This window comes from Corvus hawaiiensis, chromosome 9, assembly GCF_020740725.1.
Source record: "Corvus hawaiiensis isolate bCorHaw1 chromosome 9, bCorHaw1.pri.cur, whole genome shotgun sequence".
NCBI classification, from domain to species: Eukaryota; Metazoa; Chordata; class Aves; order Passeriformes; family Corvidae; genus Corvus; species Corvus hawaiiensis.
The window spans coordinates 9,415,687-9,428,342 of record NC_063221.1 but is presented as its reverse complement, the minus strand read 5'-3'; the positions used below and the strand labels follow the sequence as shown (position 1 = coordinate 9,428,342).

Here is a 12,656-nt window from a genome sequence, read left to right as displayed (position 1 = left end):
CAGCACTTGGCCTTGTTGAGCCTCATACACTTGGCCTTGGCTCATGGATCCAGCCTGTCCAGATCCCTCTGCAGAGCCGTCCTGCCCTCCAGCAGATCAACTCTTTGGCTCAACCTGGTGTCACCTGCAAACTGACTGAGGGTGCCCTCGATCCCCTTGTCCAGATCAGCCATAAAGATACTGAACAGGACTGGCCCCAACAGTGAGCGCCAGGGAGCACCACTTATGACCGGCCAGCAGCAGGATGTGACTCAGTGCCACACTCTGGGCCCAGCCATCCAGCCAGGTTTTTAGCCAGCAAACAGTGCACCTGTCCAAGCCACGGGCTCCTAGCTTCTTCAGGGGAATGCTGTGAGCAAGTGTCCAAGGACTTGCTGAAATCCATGATGTAGACCACATCCACAGCCTTTCCCTCATCCACTAGGGAGGTCACCATTCACAGAAGATCAGGTTGGTCAGGCAGAACCTGCCTTTCATAAACCCATGCTGGCTGGGCCTGATCCCTGGCTGTCCTGCATGTGCTGTGTGATCAAGATCATCTGTTCCATAACCTTCCCTGGCACCAAGGTCAGGCTGACAGGCCTGTGGTTTTCTGGATCCTCCTTCCGGCCCTTCTGCTCAATGGGTGTCACACTGGCCAACCTCCACTCATCTTGAGACCTCCCTGGTTAGCCAGGATTGATGATAAGTGGTGGAGAGTGGCTTGGGTGGATTCCATCTGGCCCTACAGTCCTGTGAGCATTTAAGTGGAGCAGTAGATCACTGTTTCCTCCTGAATTACAGGGACTTCATTTTGCTCCTTGTCTCTCTCTTCCCAAGGACAACTGGTCTGACTATTAAAGACTGAGACAAAGACGGCATCAAGTACTCAGCCTTTTTCTCATCCTTTGTGGCAATGCTTCCCCTCACATGCAATAAAGGATGAAGATTCTCTCCTTGGCCCTCCTTTTGTTGATGATGGATTTGTAAAAATACGTTTTGTTATTTACTACGGCAATGGCCAAATTAATTTCTAGCTGGGGTTTCACTTTTCTAAGCTTCCTGCGTAACCTAGCAACATCCTTGTAGTCCTCAAGAGCAGCCTGCCCCTTCTTCCAAAGGTCTTTTTTCCCTGAGTTCCAGTGACATCTCCCCATTCAATCAAGCCAGTCTTCTTCCCCACTGGCTCATCTTTCAGCACACGGGGACAGCCTGTTCCTGCATCTGTAACATCCTTTCATGATTGTTTGCCAGGCATTCTCTCAACCTGTAAGGCCCAAGTCTGGCCTCTGGGGCTCCTCAGCTTCCTCTACAGCCTCCTCAATGACTTCAAGGTGGTGCTCAGGGCTCTGGAGGTGATCCATCTGCTTCCTGGCACCACCGGTCTCTCTGCTGCTGCTGAAGTCCTGGGGGACAAGAAGTGGCCATCCTGCAGTCCAACGCCAGCTCCTGTGGCTGATGAAGGCAGCATGTCCTCAGCAGGTGCTGGGCCTGCTGCTGAAGCAGGGGTACCTGCAGCACAAGAACTCCAAAGTTCACGAGGAGTTGGACAACATCATGGCCCTCTTCATGTACCCTGCTGAACAGCTGGATGTGGCCAAGCTGGTGTCCGGGCTGACTCCAGCACTGGTGGAGAGCAAGAGCAGGGTCCAGCATGGTGACATGAAATGTTTGCTGTAGTGGTGTCTTCCTTGAGCCCAGGCAAAGCCACCCTTCTCTTCAAGGCAGGAGATGCCGTGGAACTTGAGGACAACAGGGATGGGGTGACCCATGTGGTGCAGGGCAGGCTTGCCAGGAAGACTTGGGTGAAGCCTGGGGACCAAGGGTTTGTAAAGTACACTGTGCTCCTGCCATCATCCCATCGTAACAGGGGGTCCTGTTTGCTCCCTGGGACAGATCCAGACTGGCTGTTGCTGGCCCGCAGGACTCAGAGCACAGTCACTGTGGATATCACACAAGGGATGATGCTCTGTGGAGCTCCAGCTCACGCAGAGCCCAGGCCAGTCAGGGAATTAAGTCCAACAAGAGTTTTGAGCGCGTGTATAGGAAAAAACCAACTGCCTTGGGAAAATGAGCATGGTGGAGACAAGGAGGGTGGCTGAAGAGTGGCGATGCCTTTGTGAAGGGCATGGAGCTGGGCTGCCAGCTGTGCTGCAGGACTCTGAAGGGCGATGTGACTGCACTGCCAGCCATCACCAGGAGTGTCCAAATGCGCAGGGTGTTTCTGCACGGCGCCAAGGTGACAGTGGTGACGTGTGGCTGCCACCTCCAATGGCAGGGGGATCACTGGCTACTGACAGTTAGTTTGACGCTAGAGATACAAGCGCTGAGTTTCTCTGAATCTGTTAGATTTGCATGGGACTGAAGTTCTGTTCAACCTTACACACACTTTAGTGAGAAGCTCTAGTCAGAGATGCTTGACGTGCCACCACCTCCCGTAACATTCTGATATGTATACAATATGCCATATGCTAATAAAGTATATTTGGCTGGGAGTTGCCAGGGTGAAGTCTGTTGCCAGCAATGGACCCACTGGGAAGAGCAGATGCCTAAAAAACTTAAATCAAATCCAAAGTGAAGTTTCGAATGACATCCAAAGCTCCTGTATCAAAGCCGCAGATATCCAACATGCCTCTGTCATCCGGGTCCGCCATCGTAAAACCGTGGGAGGTCATTCCACAAACAATCAGCTTAGCAGGAATACCCATTTTCTAGAGGAAGGACAGCAAAAAATATCAGAAAATACATAGAGAGTGAAACACGTGCACATATGCAGTAACTTAAACAGGCCAGAGGGCCAAATCTCGCTTGCATAAGCCGCTGTCTGAAGAGCTGTACTGACAGAAACGAGGAATGCCAGAACAGAAATGCGGGATGCCTGTCAACACTGGGATGGCAGCTAACCTCAGCTAAGGAAACCAAATTAAAGACTTTTGGTATTCATTTCAACTGGGTGGAAACTATGTAAAGATAAAAGTCCATACACCAATGCCTGACAAATGCATTTTTGGTAGTTTAAAAAATAGTTTCTTTAAAGCATAAAGGATTGTTTGCTGAATAACTAAGAGTTTCCAATAGCAATGTGCTTGGAGAAGGTATTTTTCTTTGTTCTATTTAAAAGTATGCAGCTGTACAGCTTGGAGCAGTCCCTTTAAAAGACAACGGGCTTTCCTCACAAGATACTGTCACATCATCCTAGTGACACTTGTCTTCATGACTTCATTGAAACTTTTTGATATCTACTGCAAACATCAAAGTTAAATTTAGCTCTGAGAGTCAAACTTCAGTCTGTAAAAACTATAAAAACGTATTCCATCAATTATATATAGGATGCAGAAATTCATACAGTCCCTGAGTAACAAAGTTTCATGGACATTGCAGCACACCGAGCAGGGGAGGCTAATTACAAATCCTTTCAGCAATTCTGTGGTTTTAAATATGCACAATTAGTGCAATATGTGTACTAATTCTGCCTAACGGCAGAATTGAGCAGTTTTAAACAATATATAATTATTTACTGAAGAAGGCCACAAAAAGTCCAATCTCTAAAAGATTTTTAGAGCTGGTACTTATTTTGTACAGTATTTACTAATCATAAACAGTCAGAAGCATGTTTACCTCTCTGTACTCTCTAAGGGCCATTGCAGGAGGAGTATTCCCAGCAAAGGTCTCGTTATCAGTAAATACAATGAAGACATCAGCAGCTGTCTGAGTTTTTTGAGCCCATATCATTGGAAGGGAACAGTCAGTGGTACCCACTGGAATCTTAAAGAGACAAAAATAAATATACATGGAACACATTAATACAGAAATTAACAAACCATGGAAAAATTACTTTTGATGTAAGCTTCACGTTCTACCATGTGTTACTACATGAAGACTTTTTTTGTTAAACTTGGTCATTTTATCTTAGTTTGTCCAGGGTTTTTTTTTTGTTTGAGTTTTTTAAATATTCTTTTCAAGCTAACTCATGTGACCTAGCACTGCCATTCTAAATTGCAATGTTTAATATCCAGCAAATGAAATAATGACATTTGCTGGGCTTTCTCTAAATCAACTGCACCAAAAAAAAAAAAAAATCCCATCTTTTACTACAGAGATACAGATTAAACAAGGTAGTAGAATTGATTACAAAGAAAATACAGTGTAACTGCTGAGACTTTTTTTTTTTACATACTTCATACATTTTCACTAAAACTTGAGGTAAGCTCATGTCAGCTGTCACTGGACAAGGGACCATTTCATGTGAAAAGGCAACAATGTGGGAATCCTTCTCAGTCCGTGCTACAACCTGAGAGAGACAAAAATAATTCAGTTATATTCCTCCGAATTTTTAATGTCTAAACTGAGCCATTCCCTACCAAACACGCAGCATGACAAATGCTTTCGTATTTAAGTCACCATGGCTCCTCATAAACACTAATGGTGCACTCTACACTTTAAAAATTCTGTAATATTACTGCAAATAAACACTGCAAAAAGAGCTGAACGACTGCTCTAATTACTGTAACTAAAGATACTTCTATTTTTCTTTCCTCCTCTCTGACATAAACCTTGAGCATTTCTAAATACCAACAAAAGCTCAACTCCTCTGCAATACAAGAATACAACCCAAGAAGTTTTAGAATACTAAACTGAGGGGAAAGTGATTGTGAATAAAGGCCACATCGATAACTCAAACAGACACAAGAATTATCCCAATATTTCTTCATCTAGCCTGTATTATTCTGTGAACGCTTCTGAAAAAATTAAAATGTGTGTATGCACTTTTTACGTACAGTAAGCCATTTTATTATGACTAAGGTAAGTGAAAAAGCTGCCCTGACCACTTTGATTTACAACAGAAACCAACTTCTTCAAACTGATCTTTCCAAATGTGGTTGCCAGTAGCTTTCAGCAATGAGACACAAGGTCACTGTGCCCAAAAACTGTTATATCTAAGTTTCCCCTTGATGCCTAACCAGCTGTAGAGCACTTTTGTATCAAAAAAGCAATGCAAGCTGAAAACAGTTATAAATAAGAAATTGAAAGCCTCACCATACACATTACTGCTGCAACTGTGCTGGCATTGAGCACACTGCCCAAAACCTTTTGTGTCATTGATGCACTGACATCAACTGCAATTACAAAGCGTTTTCCTGTTGGTTCAACTGTCTGAAAGAATAAAAGACAAAAATGTAACAGGTACACATCATTTATATATTAATTTCTTCTGCTGCTTTCAGTCCTGAAGTGGGCATTTTTTACTCTTTCTGGGTAATGTCAGGACAATGCTGTTGCCAAAGTTTCAGAATTGTTACCCAACACAGGAACCGTTCTTGGTAAGTTTTCAGAAAACACCGAACTCTTAAAAAGCTTAACAAATAGGAGAACTATTATTACCTTGAAAGCTTTGTAAAATGAGGCATCCAAAGCTCCTAAAATGTCTTCATCAGGACGCCACCAAAGCTTCCCTCTGCTTCCATGTCCAGCTTTATAAGTTTCTAATGCAACCAAAATATGGAATGGATGTATTCTACCCTACAGGTAGAAATCAAAAATATGGATATGAAAATTTAACCTCCTTAAAAAAAAAGGTAACAAATTAAATGTGAAAGTAAGTTCCTACTACAAAAAAAATCTCTGGTTTAGTATATGGTTACTTTAAATTTGTTAAATCTGAAGAGTTCATGCAGTCTTTACACAGCTGTTGGATTAACTGATACTTGTGGGTTACTGACAGTGGACCTCATTCCCTCTCAAGAATCCTCCAGTTAACACCAAATGTGATGCCATCACCAGAATTCTGGTAAAATTTTGCAGCTCTATGACTGTCCAGTGCTGTTTTCCATCACAGGCTTCCAGTAAGAGAAAGTCCCTGCCCAACTGAAGAGAAAGGAGCTGAGCACGGAAAAGAACCAACTTAGAACTAGTTTTATACCAGATACAGTAACACTGGACAAGAAATTATTTTTGGAACATAGCATTCATTTTGCTCATTCTACAGAACACTCCAAACAATTTTTTTTTCTTTCCATAGATGAACTTAACTTACATAACTTTATCAACATTTTGTTATCTTTATCTTAAAGGGGAGTTTGCAGTCCTTAACCACTGCCAGCAGCAAAACTCAGAAAATCTGAATGCCTGTTGTCTATCTTCCATCAAGGTATTGCACCATGATCTTTGCTCTCCCTTCTCCATGCCTCCAGTATGATTAAGGAAGAAACCAGAGAAAAGGAATTGCAGTAGGATGGGGAAAAAAGGACTTCTGTTGTTGTGCTCAATTCAGCTGAAGAATTTAAGTGCCCTGATTTTCATCTTCCCAACTCACAAAACTGCTCGTCAAGACACTTGTCCTCTCTACTTTTGACTAAATCCCTGAAATTTTTATTCTCTCTCTGGGGAATTCTCTTTTCCCTCTTACTTTCCTAGCATTCTGATGGACAATAAAGCAATCAGAAAAGAGGAAAGTCTCCTTGCCCATCTTGTTTTTCCCCTCAGCTGCTATGCTATTTTCTTAACTCACTTAAAAATTACAAGACTCAGAAGAATCGATGAACCCAACAAGCAAAGCTGGCCACAGCTGTCATTTAAGAAAAGATCCAATAGCTGCCAATACACTTAATTTATCAGAAAGTTTCAGAAAGCAGGTGGGGAATCAAATGACAAATTATAAACAGAAGTTTTAAAATAATGTTGCAGGCATTAAACTGCAGTTTTTAAAAAGAATAAACTAAAAATTAAAAATGAAACTCCACAAAGGCTGGCACTGATTAAAAAGAAGTTCTTACCTTTTTTAGCAGTTTCTCATTTCTCAGTTTTTCACATACTATTGCCACTTCTGAACCTCGTGGCTCAAGCACTGAATTTGCTGTCAGCTTTCCTAAATTTCTCAACAATACAGAAACAGGCATCTCCTTGAGCAATGCTTTCCAAACCTATGATGAAAGAAAGAGAAGGGAAACACAGAAAGATGAGATTCTCAAACTGCAAGACCTGGCATCTATACATTGAATAAATGTATTTTTAAATAAATGTACAAATTATATTAAGATCTTAATTATTTAACTATTTGGGTAAACAACTTGAAAAATAGCATACGGGCTACTTTTTAAAGAAATCTAGACTCAAGACTCTGAACAGCACCACTCTATGGAGAATTCAAAGGTAAGGAAGTTTACCTACCTCTTTAGATTTCAGATGGTTTGTCAGGAGATGCTCTCTAACTAGACCATATTCCTCTATCAAGTGAATGACTTCCAGTTCATCTTTTGTGCGTTTTACTTTCTCCACAGCCTCCAGATACTTCAAGAGCTTTTCAGTCTCAGCAGAAACTGCTTTCTCTTTATAAGCTTCTTGGACATCTTTCCATCCCTTGGTAATATATTTAGTGACTATAGCAATTCCTGATGAAAAAGAAAACCATTTCTCAAGCAGGATTACCATCTGTACACTGGCATTTATCATTCTAGCATGCAAATGAATTTGCAGGTTTCATTCTCAGACCTGCCAAACACCTGTTGAAAAGGTCAGCCACACACAATTTAGAGCAGTACTTTTAATTACTGTATTAATCTCCTTAGAATTAAGGAGCTTTATGTATTTCCTACATTGCCCAGAGAAGCCGTGGATACCCCATCCCTGGAAGTGTTCAAGGCCAGGCTGGATGGAGCTCTGAGCAGCCTGGTCTAGTGGAAGGTGTCCCTGCCCATGGTAGGGGGGTTGGAAATGGATCATGTTCATGGTCCCTCCCAACCCAAACCATTCTATTATTCTAAGATTTGAAGCCAACAGATCTTCCCACATAATGAAAAAGTGTTATTTCATAATTTGTAAGCAAATAGGAACAAAATGAGGGAATTGGGTTATTTTATCTTCTCTTGGCATATGGAAGAAAAGAAGGAACAAATTCTGTTTACCTTGAAGATAAACAGGTCTATTTCTGATATGAACACCCACATTTTTAAGATGCAATTTACAGGATATCCTCACTAAGAATTCACCTACAATGGTATTTGGGTTTCCAAAATACTTCCACAGTAAATATAAAAGGTTTAAAACACAGTATTTTCAGGTAAATAAAAATTTATTACCTTCACTGGCAGGTTTTAGGTGGGACAACCTCAGAAGATCTTTATGAGACCAACCACTTCTTTGCTTATATTTTGTAACTGCTAAAGCAAGAGCCATGCCATTCTTTCCATTGTACCAATCTGCAACAGCTTTCCTCAGAGCACGGCCCCACATGCCACATTTCATGCCCTCCTTCAGATCTTTTTTAAACTGGATGAAAGTAAAGAGATGGGTTGGTATGCAACACACCTCGGGGACAGCTTTAAACGCCGCTTGTTTTGTTTTGGCATCAGAACACTGCGAGCAAACTGCGAGGGCAAAGAGCAGGGGCTCCTGTCTTGCTGCTCTGCCCTCTTGACTAAATGCTTTTATTTCTTCAACAACTTCGCAGCCTCTGCCCTCTTCAATCAGCCTTAGCAAAGCTTCGGCGTTTTCAAAGCCCAGCTTCTGCTCCTTGACGTGGTAAGCGCCGCCCTCGGAGCCGAAGCACAGGAAGTGCTGCAGCCGGGCGCTGTCGGTGAGGGGCCAGCCGGCACCGCTGGCACAGCCGGGCTCCGGCGCCGCGCCCGGCACCTGCGCTCGGCTCTCCTCCGCCTCCATCCCTTAGACTTCCAGGGGTCTGCTGCAAGAATAACACATTCTATTAACAACTACTGTTGACTGCTCGTTTGGCAAAGTAAATACATCTTGTCTATAATCTTAAGTCCTCTTTCATAAATTTAATCAGAGCGTACTCCAAGTGTGCGATAATCCTGTCATTTAGAGGAAAAGTAACAGAAATCTCTCTGAGTTATGATAACGACAAAAATCAACTCAGAAACCACTTAACCCCCAGTAAGTGGCAGACAAAAACCACCTGGTGTTATAGCCTTTTGCCACTAATATATTACATCACTTTGTCACGTAAATTTTTACAGTGCACACTAAATGGCTCAAAATTCAGATCTTGCCCTGCTCTATTTTGCTGAAGAATCGCTAATACCGACCAACTGAAGAAAAACAAGGCTAAAATGAAGAACTAAGATACTGAGAAACTGTTTAGTCGGAAGACTCTGTGAGAGTTTATGTATGGTGGGTTTCAGTGAGGCCTAGACAACAGCTTTTTAACAACTGAGTAGCTCAAGAACAAATTATCTTTGCCTCGGGCTCAAATAGTCTGCCGCTCCACGTGAGATCCAAGAAAACACAGATTCTGTACTGCTTTACATTCGAAATTAAGAAGCAAAAATCAGCACAAAAAATCACAATAATTCAGGTCTTTCTATTTACTGCAAGAGAGTTCAGCTGTAGTATTTGTAACGCAACACCACTGCTCTTACTTGGAGAACATCCAGCACAGTAAAATTCAAGCCATGACATTTAAAATAAAGCAAAAGCAGGTGAAACGAAATCAGCAGGGTAAGGGTAAAGAAATTCCTCATCATCACTACCTCCAAAACATTAATAGCACAACAATAAATTTAGTTTACTCAGTTCTCACCAAACAATAAAAATACACTAAATAGCACCAAGAGCTCCTACGGAAAACCAAAAAGGCAGCACCAATAATCCACTCCCTCAAACTCCATATAAATCTTAAAATACAGGGACTAAAGTCTGAGCACACACAAATTACATTTCAAAGAAATCCACTAAACAATTTTCAAGTATTGCAGATATCTACTTTTGACTCTTTTCTTGTTCAGAAGACAAATAAAAGCCTTTTTGCTCCATTTACCAGGATAAGATAGCAAAATAAATGTCACTAATGTAGACAGAGGGGTTTTTCCCCTCAGTTTAGGTAAGCAACACTTTGATTTACAAACAACTTCCCTACTTCTTTGACAGAGAATTTTTCCCTTTTTCTGCAAGTGATCAGAAATGCACCTTTCCTCTGCTTTCCATAACTGCATTGATCTGCATCCAGAATTAAACAACAATCATCAGTGCTCCCATTACATTCTACAAACTCATAAAATCATAAAAATAGAAGCTGTATGCTGACACCTGGTTTAAGAAAGCAGGTTTAAGTTGAAAATTAACTAAGAAATATCTTTCATTGTATTATTTAGACCATCAGTGCTCAGCTGAAATTATATATTCTAACCATGTTTCCTGCCAAACCTATTTAAATACACATCATGGTTGAGCAGGCTTTTTCCCTGACATCTGAAGCATGCAAATACACTGAAGATAACAAGGCTGGTATTCCCCATGCATGAATACCACATCAGGACCTTTTCATGTCTAAATACATTTTATTTCAATACAGTTCCATTAGCTCATTTCATTAAACAGTCGGGAATGTTTCATAATAAACACAGAAAACTCAAACAAAAAATTCCAAAATCACAGTAAGCATCCATTTATTTACCAGAAAAAAAATGGTACATGAAAGATACTGAGAAACACCATTATCCTGAAGGAAAAATAAGAATGGGAAGCATAAAGGATCACTCATGAACAACAAGATCTCCATGTATATAAAATATTTAGAATAACTCCTTGTTGTAGCTTTCATACTCCTACTATAATAAATATTACTACATTAAAATCAGACAAATGGGAAAACTCTTATGGATATTAACAATGGATAATTTTTATGTTTACTTTTGCATGGACCAGGCTATTCATGCACTCACAACACCGGAAAGAGGCATGTGCCTCCATCCATATGCTTGTGACATGGACCCATAATAGAAAAGAGAGTTGCAAATAGTTTTTCTGACATTTAGCTCTTTAATTTGCTTTCTTAGGAATATACTATGAGCTACAAGCCCAGATGCTCTTATGATTTCCAAAAACTGCCTAACACAAATTGTGAGTTCTTTAAAATATTTTAAAAATTACTTTTGAAATCTGCTATAGCTGACGGAAACCACCAATCTCACTATGGAACAGTCACAGCAAAAGTATCAGATTTACACTTCACCAGGAGCTACTGCAAAAGCGCTTATTCACAGCTGAGCTGCTCGAGTCATGTTGGCCATTTCTAACCCTGTATTATATCCCAGCCTCACAAGCTCCCAAAGCTATTCCCTCCCTTGCACCAGTTCCCCCCCTCTGCCCAGACCTCAAGCTTATTTTCTTCCTTTAACACCTGTACAACAGAGACACCTTTCACCCTAACAAATAGCTAAATGCAAATGCTCACTTAACACATGCTCTACTATAAGCCTACTCGTCACCTGCTGAGCTGCAGCAGGGAACTTGAATTTAAAACAGCTGTGGAGGATTCATCAACAATATTCTGGCTCCATAAGCATTTCCAACTTTTGTGCTATGGGAATGCAAACAGCAATGTGAAAAGCCTTAGAAGTCCCAGATGAGGAGTTTTATAACAAAAACTGCTAAGCTAAACTCCACGGTTGTTCACCATTATTAATGAAAGAGAAAACCCACAATATTTCAACCGCCATATAAATTTATAAGTAATATACGGCTTTGACTGCTCTGAAATTGTCTATACAGCACTGATAAGTCAATATCTTTATATTCAGTTCTTTAAGCTGATCTTCGTTGATTTCTATGGCTTTTTTTCTAACTTGCCTTAGCTCTCCTAAGAAATAAAAGGTCTTACAAGTTTTGTGAACGGATGAAAAAAAAAAAACCAACACATTAAGTACAAAGCTTCAACAGAACTACAAATTCTAACTTAAGCTCTTAAATTTAACTGCTATGTTAACAACGAATCAAACTTTGCAGTGAAATCCCATGGAATTAAACTTTGAAAAAGTGTGATCTTCTATGACAAAAAAAACAGCATTAACATTTTAAAGACAACATTTCAAATCGCCTTCAAATACTTCGAAACTACATATACTTCATTCTACAACGAACTGCATTTTCCTCCTCTGCTCTCTAAATTCTGTAAAAGCATTAAACTGAACACTATAAGGAACATCTCCTAGTTAATTGAGCAGAGAGACCACAACCATCACACGGAGGTTGTAACAAAACAGGCCTGTGCTGCAGCACAGCTCTGATAACATAGCTCTCATACTTCGGAAAATAAGCACCTCTATGTCAACAGGGATGCCAAGAGAACGCTTCCCAAATCATCAATGGAGTGATGCACGATGGCAGCACAGCAGATACCCGACTATATGAACCACACACCTGCCCACCCATTTCTACTGCAGAATTTGCAAGAGCCTATCTGCTTAAAAAAAAATGTACTGACTGGGGGGGCAAAGGCAGCTTAGCTGACGTAGCACAGAATTAGGAGGTAGAAGCACCTAAAGCGGATACCCGAAGAGCTTTGATCGCAGCTGTCAGTCTCCATAAAGACGATAAACACGCGTGACGGGGGAGCCGCGTAACGCCACAGACACGCCCGCGAACGCCCCGCGGGCCCCTCACGCCCAGGTGCCCTCCAGAGCTGCCCCTTTGGCCTCTCCGCATTCCCCGCACGGCCCTGGGGCCCCCCGGGGCTGGCCCAGGGACCCCGCGCCCCGCTCCCCCCGCACCCCGGGGAGCGCCACTTGCCTGCGAGGCCGCGGCCCAGGCGGGGCCGGGCGGTGCCGCAGCCCCGGGGGCCGCCGGGCGATGGGCAGGGGAGGCACTGGGGACACAGAGCGGCGGCCGGGCCGCTGCGGGCGCGGGGGGCGGGCAGGGCCGTCCCGCTCGGGCCGCCGGCGCTC

The 12,656-nt window shown here is 42.1% G+C and overlaps 1 protein-coding gene across 2 annotated transcripts; it reads right to left on the bottom strand.

Annotated features, from left to right (window-relative positions):
* Positions 1-2,398: 2,398 nt before the first annotated feature.
* On the bottom strand, positions 2,399-12,582 carry RO60 (Ro60, Y RNA binding protein). 2 transcript variants are annotated; one of them, XM_048312400.1, is made up of 9 exons: positions 12,502-12,582; positions 8,055-8,656; positions 7,147-7,367; positions 6,753-6,899; positions 5,362-5,499; positions 5,017-5,133; positions 4,157-4,270; positions 3,598-3,744; positions 2,399-2,690 (listed from the first exon to the last, which is right to left on the bottom strand). In XM_048312400.1, the coding sequence occupies exons 2-9, from the start codon at positions 8,632-8,634 to the stop codon at positions 2,538-2,540; spliced, it is 1,617 nt and encodes a 538-aa protein (XP_048168357.1). In that variant the 5' UTR covers positions 8,635-8,656; positions 12,502-12,582; the 3' UTR covers positions 2,399-2,537. The 2 variants fall into 2 exon arrangements, with proteins under 2 accessions (XP_048168357.1, XP_048168358.1); XM_048312401.1 differs by lacking the exon at positions 2,399-2,690 and having other exon boundaries at positions 3,614-3,744; positions 4,164-4,270.
* Between the last annotated feature and the right edge of the window lie 74 nt (positions 12,583-12,656).

What these genes read in the sequence shown, in the direction of transcription:
- RO60 (XM_048312400.1), bottom strand. Translation starts at nt 8,634, where the DNA reads ATGGAGGCGGAGGAGAGCCGAGCGCAGGTGCCGGGCGCGGCGCCGGAG. An exon ending in ATGAGAAACTGCTAAAAAAG is followed by an intron (nt 5,500 to 6,752) that starts GTAAGAACTTCT and finishes TTCTACCTGTAG; the next exon opens with GGTAGAATACATCCATTCCA. An exon ending in TTTTAGTGAAAATGTATGAA is followed by an intron (nt 3,745 to 4,156) that starts GTATGTAAAAAA and finishes TGTCTCTTTAAG; the next exon opens with ATTCCAGTGGGTACCACTGA.